The sequence below is a fragment of the Streptopelia decaocto genome (assembly GCF_964273445.1).
Source record: "Streptopelia decaocto genome assembly, chromosome: 16".
Lineage (NCBI taxonomy): Eukaryota > Metazoa > Chordata > Aves > Columbiformes > Columbidae > Streptopelia > Streptopelia decaocto.
Window position 1 is genome coordinate 12,213,316 of NC_138671.1, and position 19,533 is coordinate 12,232,848.

Below are 19,533 nucleotides of genomic sequence, written 5' to 3' on the forward strand. Positions count from 1 at the left end.
CGAGTCTCCAAAACGCTGTGATTTTAGGTGGTGGCATAAATGTCCTGGGTGTTATCCTACAAACATGAGTCTAATAATCTTCTGGGTTTGTGCATTTGAGCGAGTCCTGCAGTGTCGCTGCCTGCTGTCTGTGCTGAACCAGTGAGGAAGTGATACTTTCAGTAATGTTAAAGTTCGTGGGATTTGTTTTGGTTTGTTTTGTTTTGGGTTGGGTTTTTTTGTTCTGTTTTGCAATTTGCTTTGGATCCCAAGGGCACTGCGACTGCCCGGGTGGAACATTTCCCCTCCAGCCCTGTGTGGGTCCCTGTCTGCGGTCACGCCAGCCGCAGCGCTCGCAGCGGTTCCGGTTCCTGCTCCAGCGCCCGCAGGGTCTCCAGGCCCAGTCTGGTTCCGGAGCCCGCGCTGGGAGCCGCGGGTGCCCCAGGCAGAGCCGCGCGCTCCGGGCTGTTCTGCGACCGAGCCCTGAGGCACCTGGTGCTGCAGCCGGCCTGTCCTGACCTGCAGCGCCACGTGCAGCTGCCAAAGAAGTGGAAGATTTCTAGGGCTGCTTTATGAAAGCCTGCATGGAAATTTCAGAGCAAAAGTCGGTCTGTGGGCTCTAAGTTCTGACTAGTTGCCTTAAAGGAGTTGCAGAGAGCATATGTGAACCCCAAGACTCGCTGAGGTTAGAAACCAAGTTGCTGTTGGGTAGCAAAAGCCTGAAGCGAGCACGTTCGCGCAGCAGCCGTGGGATTTCCTGCCCTCTCTGCCCCTGCAGCTCCGCAGGCAGGGGCAGAAAAGAGCAGCGTTAATTACCTTCTGCTTCTCCGGATAATTTGGGGCCACACAGTAGTGGTGCTGGAGCTTGAGAAAGGTCCAGCCAGAGCCCACAGGGATGGAAATGCAGCTGTTGGCAGCTGGAGTGAGCTCACCTCGTTTGGACAAGATGCTGCATCTCCCACTTTCCTTCCCAGCGGTGCAGCTCTGGCTCTCAGAACATCACCAAACCCTGTCCTGCTGCCCCTCTGCCTCCCATCCCCATCGCTTCTCCTGTCCCCTGCCATGTCCCCTGCCACAGGGGCTTTGGTGGCCTTTGCTGTCACGTGCCGTCCCTCTGCACTGGGGCCGGGTGGCTGGCGGGTGGCTGGGTGCTGAGGAGCCCCACGGGAGGGGACGCTTTCCGGCCGTGCCCCCCGGCCTGTGGGCAGCCCTGTCACCTCCCCTGTCCCTCTGCGGTGGCGGTGGCCCGCTCAGCACTGCGTGTGCCACCAGTGCCGGGGATGAGCCGGGCGGGCTGAGCAGCCCTGAGCGGCCCTGCGGGGCAGTTTGGCGCCTGCTGCAGCCGGGCCTGCAGAGATGGTGACGCGGTGCCTGTGTCCCCTGCCTGCGCCCTGGCGGCAGCGCTGGCTCCCCACTGCCCTCCTGGTTGCAGGACAGGCTGGTTGCTGCTCCCAAAACTTGTGGTTGTGCTGCCGCCAAACCCGTCTCCATGTGGAAGCAGCAGCGGTCAGGATGACGGTCCCATCGCGGCTCCCTTGGGCTCTGCCGCAGCAGCATTTGTTGGTTGCCGCTCTTGTTGCTCACCCATGTGGGGACAGAGGGAGTCCCTGTGGTCAGAAAACAAATTCCTGGGCTTGGCTGGCGGGGGATGCAGTGAATGCAGCGGTGTGTTCTGTAAAATGTGTGTTTGATGTCTGTAACAATTTCCCCAATCCTACCTTCTCCTAATTATCTTTCTGCTTTTCTCTAGCCTTACAAAGGACGAGTCCAAAAGGCCAAAGTATAAAGAGCTTCTGGTGAGTGTGAAGCGGGGCTGCCTGTGCCGGTCACACAGCAGAGCTGGGTCACACATCCAAGGTCTCACTCCTTGTCTTCTCGGGCCATCCAAGGCAGGGCGTTCAGCTCCACGGCCTGCAGAACGTCACCACCTCCCTGTCACTGTCTCTGGCCTGTGGTCATGGCGATGGCCGAGATCATTAGTGCCTGTACATAGATACAGGACATCAGCGTGGGGGCAGTGCCCTGCTGCCAGGGGTCGGTGAGCCGGGAGGGGGGCAGGCGCTCTGCCCGGGCTTGGGGCCGGTGAGCAGCTCACCGACACCGCCACCTGCAGCGCCTCCAGCGCACCGGCCGCACGGCCAGGTCGAGAGCGCTCAGAAAAAAGCGAGCCCTGCAAGGGCACGGCTCTGGAGTGAGACAGCAGCAGAGCCTGTCTGATGGGGGGGCCTAAAGCAGGGAACGCTGTGAGGGTTTGAGTTGGATAAGTCACACTTGACAACCATGCCCCTTCAAGGAGCCCTGGGTGTCGGGGGATGTGTGAAGCTGTGCCCTGGTCCCTGATGGTGGTGGTGGGATACAAAGGGAGTTTGCCTGGAGTCCCAACCGAGAGAGTCACCGTCTGAGTTGGGTCCCACCAGTAGCAGGGCCTGCGGCGATAGAACAAGGGTGATGGTTTTAAACTAAAGGAGGGAGATTCAGGCTGGGTGTGAGGAAGAAATTGTTGCCCTGAGGGTGGTGAGAGCCTGTCCCGGGTTGGCCAGAGAGGTGGTGGCTGAACCATCCCTGGAGACATCCCAGGCCAGGCTGGACGGGGCTCTGAGCAACCTGAGCTGGTGCAGATGTCCCTGCTCATGGTGGGGGGGACTGGGGGAGCTGGGGAGGTCCCTTCACCCCAGACTGTTCTGTCATTCTGTGTGTGGCCTCCTGGGTAGAGCAGAGGGTCCGAGTTCAGAACTGGGCTTGCATCCTCGTCTGTTTGACCTCTGCACGCCGTGTCTCCTGTCACTCCTGCCTCCCTGTTGCTGACAACACTGACGATGAAACTTCTCTTGAAAGTATTTCAGCGCACGTCCAGGCTGCGAAGGAGCCAGGTGCTGCTGCTGGTGCTGCGCCCTCGCTGCCACCTGCCCAGCAGCTCCTGGCACCCAGAGTCCCTCCCCACCTCTGTACTACACCTTATGCATTCACCGTATGTCAAAGCCATGGACCCGGTGATGTCCTGCTGTCCCACAAACACCACACAGCCCTGGGTTCTTGAATCAGGAAAATCCGTATGCTTTTATCTGGGGTAGCCAGCATGTCGGAAGGGTGACCGTAACCTTGTTGTCTCTTTATCTGATTCCAGAAACATCCCTTCATCCTGATGTATGAGGAACGCACAGTGGATGTTGCATGCTATGTTTGTAAAATCCTGGATCAAATGCCAGCAACTCCCAGCTCTCCAATGTACGTCGATTGATATTGCTGCTACATCAAACTCTAGAAAAAGGGCTGAGAGAAAACAAGCTGTAAAGAATTTTCATCACATATTGCAGTGTTTTTAATGCTCGCCCAGACACCATGTGCAATAATATTGGTGTTATTTCCATCCTGTCTGTATACTGTTGTCACATATAAAGTGCATCCCTGTAATACCTGATCACACAGTGTTAGTGTTGGTCAAAGAGAGACCTCATCTTGCTCTTTTGTGGACATATTCATGAAATGTGGAAATAAGTACATTTATTTGTTGACTGTGATTGGATAGCACCTAAAATTCATTTCTAGACTCGAAACTTGGAGACTTCTCAGCAGCTACTGGAAAGAATTTTCTCTCAAACTCTTCCAATTGTTGTTTCAAGTAATAATAAAAAGCAAACAAACAAAATGTAGGCGTTGTCTGTCTGAACATTAAGAGACTTTGCCTGGAGGGAGAAGAACTTGCTTAACCAACGAGATGCTTTGCCTTCTGGAACTAGAAAGGCAAAGGAGAATTTTATTCTTCACAAAGTGCAATAGATATACTGCTATGAAATCCTGTTGCTTTACAGTCGCAGTGTACTTCCTGGGGACAGTGTGCTCAGCTGAACTTCTGTTAAAGAGAGATCATGTTAAATATAGTGAGTATGTCTTTACCAAAAATATGTTGCGTTGAAAGAGGCTAACATTAAACTATTCAGAGATGGGACATAATGTATTCTTTCTCCTTTTACCAAGCCAGCCACTCTTCGCTCTTAACTAGGTGTCCTGTAAATTGTTACCTGGTAAGATAAGACCTTTGACCTGAAGAATTATTAAACTACTCGATTGAATTTAACCTGCTTGTGACCTGATTTATAGCAGCACAGCGCTCACCGCCGGCTGGCTTTGCTTTGACTTCCACCAGCACCTTTCAAAGTCTGCAGCTGTTTTAATGAGCCGCAAATGAACGTCTGTCATTCCTGGCCAGTGCCTCTCGTGTTCCTCCCTGTCCCCAGCCCTGACACTGGCGCCTTTTCCCTGACCAGCCTGGCGGTGCTGTCACCTCCGCGTTTCCTCTCTGCAGGCGGGTGGGGACGTCCCCCCCGCCCCAGGGTCCGTGCCGCCCAGCTGCTGCATCGCGCTCTGCTCAGCTCATGGAGACCTTGTTCGCCACCTTCGCGGCATTTCGCCTCTTTGTGACCCTCTGGTTGCTGCACCCGAGGGCCAACCTCACTGACAGCGTTTGGTGCAGGTAGAGATGAGGTGGAGATGAAAGAGCGTCTCATGTCTTGTGGGCTTTCAGCTGACCCGGCAAGGCCAGGTGAGCTGTCGTCTTCTGGAGTTCTGCTGAGCAAAAAAGTGATCAGTTTGGGTTTGTTGGTTTTTTTTTTTCATGATTGGCATAATTTAAAAAAAAAAAAAAAAAAATCAATTGTTCCTAAAAACTTTTACCTTTTTCAAAACTTCACAGTTTCAGGCACTTTAGTAGTATACTGGGGATACAATGGAGGCTGCAGAGTCGCTGATTTACATTTTGAGTTGTCTGGTTTAGGCACTTAGTAGGATTGCATCGCTGTTAGAGCAACCTGCTGTCACAGCGCGGTGGCGAGACCGGACCCGGGATGCAGAGGGCTGAAGGTGCAATGGGAGCGAAAACACGGCGGGACTGGCAGGATTCCTGAGGAAGGGGCTTCCCACGTCAAGCCAAAGCTGTCGCGCACAAACTGGGCTGATGCGGGAGCACTGGAGCGCAGCGCGTCCCTGCCCGGCTGCTGGGCTGGGACAGGAGAGCCGAGCCCGCGTTCTGTGGACACCCGGTGTTTGTGACAGCTGGGCAGCTCCGCGTGTCCCACTGCCCGCGGGAGCTGGTCCCTCCGGCGCCGCGGCCGACGGCGCTGCCATCGCTTGGGCACGGGGAGGTTCCATTCTGCAGCCCTCGTGCACTGTGTTCCTCAGGCGAGGCGGCCACTGAAGTCTTCCCCAAACGGACAAGGCAGAGCTTGCTGAAGTCACTAGTCATTCCCAACAGCTCTGATGGATCACGTGGATCAGTTGAACAAGATACATAGCGTATCTAAAGCTGTAATTCCGCCCCCCAAGCCCTGTAGCCTTGGAAACTCAGCTTTTCTCAGGCTTGGCAAAGTCCCTGCAGCTGTGATTCATCTCACCAGCCTTCAGCCACCACAACGGGACCTGGGCCACGCCGGGTCCCGCGGGCGCTGTCTGGGGGACCGAGGAGACACAGATCCAGGAGCGAGAGGTGTGCGGAGGGGCTCTGAGTCACCTCCCTGCTCACAGGGAGCCCAAAACCCTTTTCGGGGGCTGGCACTGACATGGAGCCTCCCAAAAAGCAACGTCCCTCCAAAGCAACTGCCTCACTCGCTCTTTCGGCAGGGCCGGGGTGCTGTGCCGCCCGCCCCGTCCCGAGCTCCTCGTTACCAGCACAACGTTTGTTTTCGATGGATGGGAAATGGAAACGTGAAGCTTTGAGCCTGAGTGACAAAGTCAGGGTTGAGGTGCTGTGGCATGGGTGACAGTACAGAAGGACAGGTTTAGCTTATTAAACACAGGTTATTATAAACTACTAAGGGTGCACCATTTATTGCAATGTATCTTTATTAAAAAAAAAAAAAAAGGTATATAGTGTCCAGAAGCTGTGAAAATAGTGTAAGAACTGTACATTGTGAACTCTGGTTATTTTTTTCTTGTACCATAGAAAAATGTATAAAAACTATAAAAAAAGCTGATGTGCAGGGATGTTGCCTTATTGTCTGTAAAGTGGAGCTCAGGAACACAACTGCTCCAAAGAGCTTCAGAATATTTTATCCGGTATCCTGGTTTGACTTCCTCCTCTATTTAACACATTACACACGGATCGAAGTGTTTCTGTAATGGTTCTGTCTCCTGCCTGCAGGTCAGTTGTAATAAAACTAGGATGCGACTGTCACCTTGTTATTTTTGTTTTGTAAAAGGTCAGATGTGACTGGGAAGAGTCATGAAAAGCTGCTGGAACACTTGGATTCCAGGCCCTTCCAGGGGCAGCCGTATGAGAGAAAAGCAGCTTTGGAAACTGCTCATGCTAAATTTAAAAAAAAAAAAAGAGTAGGGAGACCTGGGGATATTTTATTTCCCCGGCCGCTGCTGAGCCCCGTGCTGAGGGGCTGCGCCCAGGAGAGACCTGTGTGCTGCACAGGCAGGTTTTTGAACCTGGCAGGATTGGTGGTTGGTCTTGAGTGGTGTCCCCAGGGCTCAGTACTGGGGCCGGTTCTGTTTAATCTCTTTATCAATGATCTGGACAAGGAGATCGAGTGAACCCTCAGTAAGTTTGCAGACAACACCAAGTTGGGTGGGAAAGTTGATCTGCTGGGGGGTGAGATTGCCATACAGAGGGATATGGACCAGCTGGATCAATGAGCTGAGGCCCATTTTCTGAGGTTCTACAAGGCCAAGTGCTGGGTCCTGCACCTGGGTCACAACAACCCCATGAACGCTGCAGGCTGGGGAAGAGCGGCTGGAAAGTGCCTGGTGGAAAAAGGACCTGGGGGTGTTGGTGACAGTGGCTGAACATGAGCCAGCGTGTGGCCAGGTGGCCAAGAGGCCACCAGCATCCTGGCTGGTACCAGCACTGGTGTGGCCAGTTGGCCCAGGGCAGTGACCATCCCTGTGCTGGGACCTGGGGAGGAAAAACCTCGAATCCTGGGGCAGTTTTGGGCTCCTCACGCCAAGAAAGGCCTTGAGGTGCTGGAGCGAGTTGAGAGAAGGGAATGGAGCTGGTGAGGGGCTGGAGCACAAGTGTGATGGGAGCGGCTGAGGGACCTGGGGGGTTCAGCTGGAGAACAGGAGCTGAGGGGAGACCTTCTGATCTCTGAACTGCCTGAAAGTTGGAGCCAGGGGGGTCGGGCTCTGCTCCCCAGGAAAAAGCAGGTGATGGAGAGGACGCTCGGCACAAAGCGCCTCTGCCCCGAGATGCCAGCACGAGGCAGGAGGGTCCATCGTCCTGTCCCGCCACCCTGCGGGGGCCACAGTCCCCAGAGTCAAAATACAGGAAGGATAAGCCCAGCCCTTCCCGCCAGCGCAGAGCAGGGCACCTCGAGGGGAGGCCCGGCCCTAGGAAATGCCGTACGTGGGCTCCTTGGTGTCTCGCTATCTGTCCAGGTCCTCAGGGGCTGGTGGCGCGGGAACTTCACCTGGGGAGGATGGTAAACGGGCGGCCACACAAATTCAACGACGGGCTCTCTCCTATCTGTAAAGGGGTGACACAGAGCGTCAGCGAGATGGTGCAGATCCGAAACCCAGGGCCCCCCGTCGCTAACAAGCCCCCCCCGACCCACCCACCAGGGCTGGTCGAGCACGCCCTGGTGAAGGCCCTCAGTGTTATTTGAAAATGCTCATTCAAAATGGGCTTTTAAGAGGTTGTTTCCTCAGACTGCTGTTAGTTTGGGGGAGGACGGCTCCATAAGCGCCCAGGCTGTGCTGTAACAGCTCCCAGACCAGTGCCGGGAGCCAGCAGGAGCCCACGGGCACAGCTCATTCACCGGCCCTGCGCCTCCCCCCAGGGCTGCGTCACGGCTCCCCAGCCCCCGCACGGGCCATTTCTCACTGAGGAGCTGATGGGAGACCCAGGTAACGGAGCTGTCCCACTGGCACTGGTGAAACGCCAGCCCTGCCGGGGTCACGGCATCCTTGTGCTTTCTGTACAAGTCAAACGTGCTCAAGGTTCACAGCTTGAGCCTGTGGCTGGAAACAAGACGCAAGCACAAGAGCTGAGGTGATTCTCTCTTCTTGCAGCACTCTGGCAGGCAACTACTTCCCCACAGCACCCCAGAGTCTGTGAAACAGAGGTGGAAAACCAAGGCACATCAAAACTTCTCCCAGCTTCTCCAGCCCTCTGCACATTTCTGCTCCAGGCAGGAAAAAAACCCACTTTCTTAACAGCCTGGTTTAAAGCAACAGGACAGCACAGTGCTTGCAGGGCTGGGGCTGTGGCTTCAGGCGACACACAATCTCAGAGCAGCCCTGAACAACCCTGCAGACTCCAAGGAACTTGCTCTCCTCCAGCAGTAATGACCTTGTCATCAGAACACGCAAGAACAGCCTGGCCAAGAGAGCGTGAACCGCCCAGCAACAGCCTCAGTGACCAGGGCCTGGGCCCAACATCCTCGCTGGAATCGATGGGGCGGTTCTGGCTTGAAGAGCAGGAAGATGAAGCGATGGCAGCCAGTGCCCGCGGCGGGAAAGGGGAGCAGGTCATGGCAGATCTCCTTACCTGACTGCATGTCGTTGCCTGGGATGTTCGTCCTGAACACACACAAGTTTACTTCACTATATATCCGTTCATTTCCCTCTCTTAGGGCCAGCAGATTCCCCCAGGATTGCACATCACTCTGGGCTACGTTGTGACGTAACCTACGCCCTGTTTGACAAGCAAACAGACAGCAGAGGCTGCTTTCACTGGGAAAAAAACATCACACTCAGCGTTTTGAAAGCCAAACTGCAGCAACACCTGAACTCCCGCATCTTTAGCAGGACCCAGAACATGGGCGTGAAGAAGCCACTGGCAGGAGCACCAGAGAACCCACAGAACTGTCTCAGCAAACCCTTATTCCGAGCTCTGTTGAAGGAGCTTCTGCCCGCTCCGCCAGGGCTTTCCCCGAGCCCAGCAGCCGGCTCTGCCGTGCGGTACTCGCTCCAGCCAGCGCAGGTACTGCGAGCGCGCGTCTCTGCAACGTCCATCTGCAACAGAGAAAGGCGACTTCATGAGAGGAGCACAGAATCGTTTGGGTTGGAAGAGACACTCAAGATCATCGAGTCCAACCACAACCCAACTCTGGCACTAACCGCTGTCCACAAGAACCTCATCTACACGTCTTTTAAACTCTTTCCGGGATGGTGACTCCACCACTGCCCTGGGCAGCCTGTTCCAGTACTGTACAACCCTTTCCAGGAAGAAATGTTTCCTAATGTCCAATCTGAACCTCCCCTGGCACATCTTGAGGCCGGTGTTTGCATCAACCCCAAAGTGAGAACCCCCAGACCCGCTTCGAACCAACGGGGCAGCTCAAGACCACCCAGCAATCCTTTCCTAGCAGAAGAGTAACTCATTCTTATAGGACTGAGCTTCAAATGAGGAGCAAAGAACTCAACAGATGTAATTCCAAGATTAAAGGGACTTCTCAGTCAGCTGCTTCACCATACCTCGGTTTCCCAGAGCGAGCAGTGGCAGCGAATGCACCTGCCAGGCAGACTGCTGAGGGAGAGGAGTCGGGGGGGGAAATAAAGACGGGAGTCAGGGAATTGCTTCCACTACACTGCGACACCGGTCCTGTCTCATCTCTCAACTGCTAGAGCTTTGGGGAGGCTACAATCTTTCCTGCGTACGTAACACATCCCTACTCAGATGATACGGCATTGTCTCTGCCTGTGCAGCCAAAAGAAACAGGAGCAAACCAACAGCAGAGGGAAAAGATCCTGTTTAAACACGTTCTTTGTCAAGAACCTGCTACTCACCTGGATTTGTGGGCAGCGCAGTCCGCAGGGAGCCTTTATCTGCCTCGGATGACACTGCGGGGGAACTGGAAGCCTGAATGAGGAACACAAACAGAATGTCAATCACTGAAACTACAGATTCCATTAAGACCAGGTCATGATTTCCACGGCAAAGAACACGAACCGGCCACGGGCACGGGCAGGACCCAGCACAGACCAGGCATGGCCACGACACCAAGTCATCCAGCTCCACCTGAGAGCCCCCAGAGCCCCAATAAACATCAGCCTGCTGACAGACAGCCATCCTGTTGCAAAGCTCTGTCTTTATCACGTCCAAGAAACAAGTTTTGATCATCACAGAGGAAATACCCTTCCAAACAAAATCCCCCGGGGCAGACAATGCCCATCAGGAGCGTCTGAGAAAAACACAGAGGCTTCCCGTGGGGCCAAGGCTGTGCCCCGCTCCCCCCACACTCCTCTGATGGAGTCACCGTGTTCCCATAGCAGACCGGCACGGCGTGCTCGTCTTCCTGGCTGTACTGCACCCTCCAGGTGACCCGGGGGGGAACGTGGCCCCTCGGAACAAGTCACGAAACACCGCGCAGTGCTCGGCCACGCGCTGCTTGTGGAACGGGCCGCTGCTCTTCTCCCACTCAGCTCTGACCTCGTCGAGGGGGATCAGCGCTGCGAGGAGAGGGAAACGCTGGAGGTGACACCGGGGGACCCAGCGCGGCTGGGGTGGGGAGGGGGTGGCGGGACACAGACCTGTCCACAGCCGCGCTGCGCTTTCCATCGCCGCATTCTGACGCTTCTCCCTCAGGATCTTCTTTCTTGCCTTGATTTGCTTTGCCCGCAGCAGCTTCTCACGGCTGATGTCGGTCTTTGGCTCTTCAGACAGGGGTGAAAAAATCACATACGTGATAAATTCCAATACCCAAACACCCAAACACAAAACGCCTGCAGAGCGTTAGAGAGGCTGTGAAAGAGACGCAAACTCCAAGACAGCACAGACTCGAATCTACACCTCTGCCTTCCCTCGGCACCTCCACGCGTCTGCCGCCTCCTCCCCCCCAGCTCATCGCACCCCAGACCCTGCGCTTTCCCAGCCGAGAAGCAGCTCTGGTCTGTGCGGCTGCTCTGCAGCCAAACTGGGTTATTTGCTGCAAACCTCTACATCGGGAAAGGGCCAACCTTGTGCCAAAACCCTCATCAGCTCTTTACAGGGCGCAGTTTGGGGCAAAATGCAGCCCCAGCAACAGCTTTCTTGACCTCCAGCAGCAAAACCCCGCACGGCGCAGCTCCTTGGGCGAGTACCTGGCTGGGGCTGCTGTGCTGCCGGGCCGGCTGCCCCCAGCGCGGCTCCCTGCTCCTTCTCCGCCAGCCTCAAGGACCGACTGAAACTGCGGGATTTTTCCAGCACTTCTACGTTGCCGACGTCAATATCCTCGTTGGGCATCAGCCCCAGCGGGGCTGCCTGCGAGAGAGCGCAGCTGGGAATGGAGAGTGAAGAGAAGCTGCTCAATTCATGTACACCTTGATTCACTTACAAGAGACGCACCCATCGTTAACCAATGACACGGTAAATGCTTTCTGAGCACCTGCAAAACGAGGGGAGGATGATCCACAGAATCCCAGAATGTCAGGGGTTGGAAGGGACCTGGAAAGGTCATTCAGTTCAATCCCTCCGCCGGAGCAGGAACACCCAGATGAGGTTACACAGGAAGTGTCCAGGCGGGTTTGAATGTCTCCAGAGAAAGAGACTCCACAACCCCCTGGGCAGCCTGTTCCAGTGCTCCATCACCCTCACTGAGAAGAAGATTCTTCTAAAATTTAAGTGGAACCTCCTGTGTTCCAGCTTGATCCCATTACCCCTTGTCCTATCATTGTTTGCCACCGAGAAGAGCCTGGCTCCATCCTCGTGGCACTCACCCTTTATATATTCATAAACATTAATAAGGTCACCCCTCAGTCTCCTCCAAACTAAAGAGACCCCGCTCCCTCAGCCTTTCTTCATAAGGGAGATGCTCCACTCCCTTAATCATCTTTGTTGCCCTACGCTGGACCCTCTCCAGCAGTTCCCTGTCCTTCTGGAACTGAGGGGCCCAGAACTGGACACAATATTCCAGATGTGGTCTCACCAGGCGGAGTAGAGGGGAAGGAGAACCTCTCTCGATCTACTGACCACCCCCTTGTAATACACCCCAGGATGCCATTGGCCTTCCTGGCCACAAGGGCACAGTGCTGGCTCATGGTCATCCTGTTGTCCACCACAACCCCCAGGTCCCTTTCCCCTACACTGCTCTCTAATAGGTCATTCCCCAGCCTATCCTGGAACCTGGGGTTGTTCCTGCCCAGATGCAGGACTCTACACTTTCCTTTGTTAAATTTCATCAGGTTATTCCCCGCCCATCTCTCCAGACTGTCCAGGTCTCTGATGGCAGCACAGCTTCCAGTGTCAGCCACTCCTCCCAGCTTAGTGTCATCAGCAAACCTGCTGATAGTGCACTCTATTCCCTCGTCTAAATCGTTAATGAATATATTGAATAATACTGGCCCCAGTACTGCCCCCTGAGGCACTTGTAGGTAGTTAGGGTCTGGCGGCCGGAAGATCTCGCGATGTACGGGAAGGTAGTGGCCCCTCCCTAGACAGGTAGGAATGCGTGATGTAAGCAAAACGGAAGTGACGTTGTAGACTCAAGGTATATAAACCTGTGTTACCTGCAAATAAACCTCTTCTGCCGTCCACCACATTGGTGTCTGCGTGCTGATGAGCCGAGCGACCAGAGCGTGGTCGCCATGCTGTCCCTGAACCAGGTCGTCACTGCCTCCTGAGAGGCAACAGGCACTGCACCAGATACTGGCCTCCAACTAGACTCCGCACCATTGACTACCACTCTCTGGCTTCTCTCCCTAAGCCAGTTTGCAACCCACCTCACTACTCTATTGTCCAGACCGCACCTCCTCAGCTTAGCAACTAGGATGCTGTGGGAGACTGTGTCAAACGCTTTGCTGAAGTCAAGGTAGACCACATCCACCGCTCTGCCATCATCCATCCACCGTGTTACATTCTCATAAAAGGCTATGAGGTTGGTCAAGCATGACTTACCCTTGGTAAAGCCATGCTGACTGCCCCTAATAACCCTCTTATCCCTGATATGCCTTGAGATGGCACCAAGGAGAAGTCGTTCCATCAGTTTCCCAGGGATGGAGGTGATGCTGACCGGTCTATAATTACCCGGGTCCCCCTTCTTGCCCTTTTTGAAGACTGGAGTGACATTTGCTTTCCTCCAATCCTCGGGCACCTCTCCCGTTTCCCAAGACTTGGCAAAGATGATGGAGAGCGGTCCAGCAATGACCTCAGCCAGCTCCCTCAGCACCCGCGGGTGCATCCCATCCATACCCATAGATTTATGGATGTCCAGACTACTTAATTGCTCCCTCACCCAGTCCTCATAGACTGAAGCCAACTCCTCCATTGCCCTGGCTTCATCCGGGGTCTCAGGGGTACAGGGCTCCCCAGGACAGCCTCCGGCAGAGCAGACAGAGACAAAGAAGGCATTCAGTAATTCTGCCTTCTCTGTATCTTCTGCCACCAGGGCACCCACCCCATTCCTCAGTGGGCCTACATTGCCTCTGCTGTTAGTTTTATCTGCTATGTATTTGAAAAAGCTCTTTTTGCTGTCCTTGACCCCTCTCGCCAGCTGTAATTCTAAGGAGGCCTTGGCTATCCTAGCTGCCTTCCTACATCCTCTAACAGCAGCCTTATATTCTTCCCAAGTGGCCAGCCCCTGCTTCCATGACCTGTAAACTCTCCTCTTCTGCTTGAGCATACCCAACAGATCCCTATTCAACCACCTAGGCCTCCTGGCTCCCTTCCTTGACTTCCTACGTGTGGGGATGCTCTGATCCTGAGCGTGGAAGAAGCAATCCCTGAATGCCACCCAGCTATCTTGGGCCCCTTTTCCTTCAAGCAGTCTTGCCCATGGGATTTCCCCCAGCAATTGCTTGAAAAGGCCAAAGTTTGCTCTGCTAAAGTCCAGGGTTGCAATTCTACTTATTGCCCTGGTCCTACCACACAAGATGCTGAACTCCACTATCTTGTGGTCACTGCAACCCAAGCAGCCCTCAACCTTTACCGCTTCAACCAGACCCTCCTTGTTAGTGAGAATGAGATCCTCTCCTGGTCAGCTCCTCCACCATCTGCATGAGAAAGTTCTCGTCAGTGCACCGGAGGAACCTCCTGGCCTGTGGCTGGCTGGCTGAATGGTCCTTCCAGCAAACATCAGGGAAGTTAAAATCCCCCACAACAACCAGGGCCTGAGACGGTGAGGCCACTCTCAGCTGCCCATAGAGGCCTCATCAACTTCCTCAGCCTGATCCGGTGGCCTGTAATAGACACCTACAGCAGTGTCACCCCTGCCAGTCTGCCCCTCGATCCTGACCCACGCACTCTCAACTCGCTGTTCCCTGTGCTGCTGGAACTGAGGGGCCACAACTGGACACAATATTCCAGGTGTGGTCTCCCCAGGGCAGAGCAGAGGGGCAGGAGAACCTCTCTGACCTACTGACCACCCCCTTCTAACCCACCCCAGGTCCCATTGGCTTCCTGGCCACAAGGGCCCAGTGCTGGCTCATGGTCACCCTGCTGTCCCCAGGACCCCCAGCTCCCTTTGCCCTACTCTGCTCTCCAACAGCTCGTTCCCCAACTTCTACTGCAACCTGGGTTGTTCCTGCCCAGATGCAGGACTCTACCAGTGCTGCCCAGCGCCGATGAAATAAAGAATGCCGCCCAACAGCAGCATCGCCTCTGCTGTTCCGTCCATCTCTCCGTTTCCAGAGTTCCCGCTTTCTCCAGAGCGCAAGAGACGAGGCCGAGAGAGCCCGGGCAGAGCCGGAGCCGCCCCCGCTCCCCGGGCGGCCACGCCAGGAGTTCAGCCGCCCGAGCGCTCTCCCCGCCCGCCCCGAGCGGCTCCCGCTGCCCCCGGGGAACCGGGGCTCCCGGCCCGGGACTCACCGGCCGTGCCGAACGCCGCCCGCTCCGGACGCCGCACAGCGCCGCGCTCGCCAGGGCCCCGCCATGCTGCGCGCCGCCCGCACTGGAAGGGCCCCGTTCCCATAGCGACAGGGGCTGCGCCGCGCGGGGTCCGGCCTGGAAGGCCCCGCAGCCGTAGCAGCGGGTGTGTCCACCGCAGCGCCGGGCTGGGAAGGCCCCGCTGCCGCAGCAACGGGGCTGTTTAGCGCGGAGCCTGCCTAGAAACGTCCCCGCAGCCCCGCGGGACGGGCTCTGCCCTCCCCGGGAACCCCTCCCCACCGCCGGCCTTGCTGCTCCGACCGGGCAGAGCCCGCGGGAGGGACCGGAGCGGCCCCGCTGTCACCCCGGGGTACCCGGGCGGGAGGTGAAGCCCAGCACAAGAGCCGGGGGGTTTTCAGAAACCGGCCCCAAAAGGAAAAGCTGCAGTTCCTGTGGGCTGTGGAACATCCTGGGGGTGCTGGGGACCCGCAGTGCAGAGTCACCGAATCCCAGCCTGGTGGGGGCCGAAGGGACCTCTGCAGATCCCCCAGTGCACCCCCTGCTCACGCAGGGTCACAGAGCAGATCACCCAGGGAAACGCGTGGGGAGGAAAAACAGCCTGGACACTTCACAGGGTCGGGGTCAGGGTCGGGGTCAGGGTCAGGGTCAGGGGAAACTGCGCTTGTACCTGTGTCTCCGGAGGCTTGGGATGCTGGCAGGTGAGCTAAAGCCCGTTTGCCCTGGCTTTGTGGTGTCCCCATCCTGTGCCGTCCGGTCCCCGCTGGCTCTTTCCCCAGGCAGGGACGCTCCTGGAGGCTTCCCCTGCGGGTCTTGCTCAGACTGCGAGGCTCTGGGCTCTGGAGGAGCACGGGGAGGGGTCCCCTTCATGGGGTCGTGGCACGAGGGAGGCTGATGGAGCTGGGAAGGAAATACTCGTCCTTCTCTGGAGCCAAAAACCACACACGGTGGTTGGAGAAACTGCCAGTTTGACCTGGAAGGATGAAGCCAGAACTTGAGGGCAGAAATCAGTTGCCCCAGGTCCTTGGGTCTGGAGATTGTTCCGGGATGTTCTTCTGGTTTTTAAAGGCCTTCTTCCAGAAAACAACAATCCCAAGTGAAGTGTCCAGGCTGTTTTTTCCTCCCCACGCATTTCCCTGGGTGATCTCCTGTGGGGAAGTAGTTGCCTGCAAGAAAAGAGAATCACCTCAGCTCTTGTGCTTGCGTCTTGTTTCCAGCCACAGGCTCAAGCTGCGAACCTTGAGCACGTTTGACTTGTACAGAAAGCACGAGGATGCCATGACCCCGGCAGGGCTGGCGTTTCACCAGTGCCAGTGGGACAGCTCCGTCACCTGGGTCTCCCATCAGCTCCTCAGTGAGAAATGGCCCGTGCGGGGGCTGGGGAGCCGTGACGCAGCCCTGGGGGGAGGCGCAGGGCCGGTGAACGAGCTGTGCCCGTGGGCTCCTGCTGGGTCCCGGCACTGGTCTGGGAGCTGTTACAGCACAGCCTGGGCGCTTATGGAGCCGTCCTCCCCCAAACTAACAGCAGTCTGAGGAAACAACCTCTTAAAAGCCCATTTTGAATGAGCATTTTCAAATAACACTGAGAGCCTTCACCAGGGCGTGCTCGACCAGCCCTGGTGGGTGTGTGGGGGGGGCCTTGTTAGCGATGGGGGGCCCTGGGGTTCAGATCTGCACCATCTCGCTGACGCTCTGTGTCACCCCTTTACAGATATTGTCCCCTGTCACTTGTGCCCCTCGCCCATTTGGTCACCGGCCGTGGTGGGATCACTGTGGTGATGGAATCACTTTGGTCTCTTTTGGTGACTGATCACTTTCGGCACTAGGATATTTATGTACATTAGATACATATTTTTAAAAAATGAGGGGAAAAAAGACCATCTAGAGGCTCTCAAGGGCCAGTGCCCTCCCCAGCAGTGTGTGCCCCCCACCCTAGAAACAATACCTAGAAAATTCTTCCAGTGCGATTCTCAGGGGAGCCCCCGCTCCCAACGCCCTGGCCCGGGACCCCCTGACCCCCCCACCTCCGCCAGCCCAGTCTGGTCTCTGGCCGTCCATGGTGGCCGTGGCTTTCTGGGGGCAGGGGGTGGTGGAGGCCGTGGGCGGTGGGTGAGGAGGGGGCAGCCAGGCGGGCTGGGGGTTGTGGGGCGAGGAGGCCCAGAAGGGGCTGAAGCTCCCGGGGGCACAGGCCATGGAGCGATGGGGCTGTTGCTGCTCTGCAGCTCTCGGGGGTTCGCAGCTTGGAGAACGTGGCCAGAGCGTCGGGGAAGTTGGGCGGCGTGGCTGGCGTGTTGCTGGGGGTGCACATCTGCGGGGTGTCAGATGGGTCATGGATGGTTTTTGGAGTCCCATCCTGGCAGCCTCCCCATCACTGGAGATCTGGCTGCATTCCACACCAGTGGATGCTCGAAGCCCAGCTCTGGCGGGTATTGGGGTACCCAGCGCTGCAGGTTGTTCTCAATGGGAATTTGTGTTCTGCAATCGTTTCCATTTCTGTCCCTTCTCGGGGTACATTTCTCCAGCCCAGGCAGGGCCAGCTCAGACTGCAAAGGACATTTTGGACCATCCAGGGTGCTCAAAGCGCTGGGGTGCAGCAGGTTTGGGGAGGGGACACTGCTCTGATACCAGCTGCCCCGTGCAGGGAGCGGCAGGGACGGGGTGATGCAATGAGGACCAGCACGATGGGTGGGGAGGGTTTTGGGGTCCCACAGGACCCTCTTCACCCGGCTCCCTGTCCCCTGCTCCGCTTCGCACCCCATTAGGGCACAGAAAGTCAGGCAGGGCCCCCGGGACACGAGGCGCTGGCCGGGCCCCTCGCGGTTCCCGGTACGGCCCCTGCTTTCTGCGCACTGAGCTGAATTTAGTGCCCTCCCCACCTCCCCCCAGGACAGACCCGGCCCTTTTTGAGGCCGATCTTACAAAAACCCCAGGAGCTCAGGATGAAAATGAGAAGTTAAATGATTCCTCACAACCCCATTCAACACAAGAACTGAGAGGTTTTTGACACCTGCTTTCTTGTAGGTGTCCTACTGGGCACTAGCAAAAAGCCAAGAGTGTTGCTCAGCAGCACCAACCACGTCTGCCAGGAATGAGTCTTCAACATGAACCAGGGGCAGCAGAAGGCAATCACCAGCACCACAGACAGCAAAGGAGAAGTCTGCAGGATCCCGTAAGGCTGGAATAGACTGTTGGCATCTGCTCTCCACGGCAAAACCGGAGGAGAGCGTAGAGGGAAAAGAAATGAAAGTCATTGACAGTGAAAAATGCGTGGCGAAACACAGGAGGTTCTGACACAAAAAGACCCTCCCAGGAGCAAGCCATGGCTTCTGGATCCAGCATCTCTGGCCCGGATGAAGGCTTGCCCATTGCCGTGCGGCCACTTGGGGTGCAAAACTGGGGTGTGAGAGGGGCTGTTGCCCCCCAGTGTCTTGCTCTGCCTGGAGATGTCTGTGCAGAGGTCCCTGGACAGGACGCCTCTTCCTCAGTCAGCGCTGGCAAAGACCATCTGGGGACACGCTCCGTCCTCTGGAACTCTTCCTTGTGTGACTCGCAGCTCACGTGTGACAGCGCTGCTCCAAACTTGGCCATCTCTAAGGACCGGCTTTCTTTGGGATGTGGGGTTCACTCTCAGAGGAATCATGGCAGCCCTGCTTTCTGAGTTGGGGTCTCCCTTTCAGCTATGGAGCAACTTCAGTTCTCAGTGCAAAAGGATCTTGCAATGGCTGTGTAGCCAGCAGCACCGTTTCTGAAGCATCAGGGGAGATGTCCGAGCCATCAGGCTGAGGGACGGGATGCCAGCAAAAGATTGCCCGTGTTTCAAAAGGGGGGCAGCCGTGCCAGCTGGAGAACCTCTCTTGCAGCTTCATCCCCAGCAAAGAGCTGTCTCTAGAGCAGTTCGTGCTGCTCACAGGCAAGATCAGCCTTTGCATTTGAACCACCTTCTTGCACAGTGACAGGAAACATACTCTGGTTTATGTCTTTATAGCTGCAAAGGCCAGGACAGTGTTGATGAGGGAGCAAGCGATGAGCACATTTCCTGGTCAGCAGCCGCTGGCTCGTGCCAACGGTCAAGAGAGGCAGAAGAAATCCCTTCAGAACAGCTCCCTCTCAAATGACATCCTTCTGCTTGATGAACCGCAGGGAAAGGCATCCTAAACCAGGCACCTTGACCTTGTTTTCAGCCCAGGTTCCCAGGTGCTGGTGCACTCGTGAGCCAGTCACTGCACATCTGCCACCAAGGGGAATCGCCTCCGAGGCCAACTGTGCCATGGGGAAAGGAAAGGGTGAAACGTCGGGAGAGTTTGATTTAGTGCACAACACGGATAAAGCCATTCTCTCTGCAGTTAAAAGTGAGGGTATTTAATTCAGTGAAATGAGATTTCATTCCCCATGACCTGTGCGATTGTATTTTGAATCTGGGCACGGGCTGCAGTGACCTGCCACAACATTTGAGGTGTCACCAGCTGCACTGTAGGTGGTAAAGTGGGAAAGGCAGGAGGGACCCTCATCATCTCCCATCCCGTGGATGATTCATCACAAAGGACCAGGGCGGCGCCCGCTGGCTGCTGGGGCGGCTGTTGCCGGGCAACAGAGACACTATATTGTCCCCTGTCACCTGTGTCCCTCGCCCATTTGGTCACTGGCCGTGGTGGGATCACTTGCCGTGGTGGGATCACTGTGGTGGTGGACTCATTTTGGCAGTTGGATCGCTTTCGGTGGTGGGATCGCTCTTGGTGGTTGCATCACTTTTGGTGGTGGGATCGCTTTTGGTGGTTGCATCACTTTTGGTGGTGGGATCGCTTTTGGTGGTTAAACCGCTT

The 19,533-nt window shown here is 56.2% G+C and overlaps 2 protein-coding genes across 3 annotated transcripts in view; one reads left to right on the forward strand and one right to left on the reverse strand.

Annotated features, from left to right (window-relative positions):
• Window positions 1-4,054, forward strand: part of MAP2K4 (mitogen-activated protein kinase kinase 4) — a 94,911-nt gene extending 90,857 nt beyond the window's left edge. For both annotated transcript variants that reach the window (XM_082066939.1, XM_082066940.1), the window contains exons 10-11: window positions 1,730-1,775; window positions 3,104-4,054. In XM_082066939.1, coding sequence (XP_081923065.1) covers window positions 1,730-1,775; window positions 3,104-3,217 — 160 coding nt within the window. In that variant the 3' untranslated portion in view covers window positions 3,218-4,054. The remainder of the gene's footprint in view (window positions 1-1,729; window positions 1,776-3,103) is intronic.
• Window positions 4,055-7,306: 3,252 nt separating this feature from the next.
• Window positions 7,307-12,484, reverse strand: LOC309446821 (large ribosomal subunit protein mL38-like). The gene is made up of 7 exons (XM_082066942.1): window positions 12,403-12,484; window positions 10,999-11,174; window positions 10,450-10,572; window positions 10,176-10,368; window positions 9,706-9,778; window positions 8,702-8,931; window positions 7,307-7,441 (listed from the first exon to the last, which is right to left on the reverse strand). The coding sequence occupies exons 1-7, from the start codon at window positions 12,480-12,482 to the stop codon at window positions 7,438-7,440; spliced, it is 879 nt and encodes a 292-aa protein (XP_081923068.1). The 5' UTR covers window positions 12,483-12,484; the 3' UTR covers window positions 7,307-7,437.
• Between the last annotated feature and the right edge of the window lie 7,049 nt (window positions 12,485-19,533).

Coding starts and splice junctions, on each gene's coding strand:
- LOC309446821 (XM_082066942.1), bottom strand. CDS start 12,482: ATGGCGACCACGCTCTGGTCGCTCGGCTCATCAGCACGCAGACACCAA. Junction 11,175..12,402: donor CAGAAGAGGTTTATTTGCAG/GTAACACAGGTT, acceptor CTCCATTCCCAG/CTGCGCTCTCTCGCAGGCAG. Junction 8,932..9,705: donor TGCGCTGCCCACAAATCCAG/GTGAGTAGCAGG, acceptor TCTCTGTTGCAG/ATGGACGTTGCAGAGACGCG.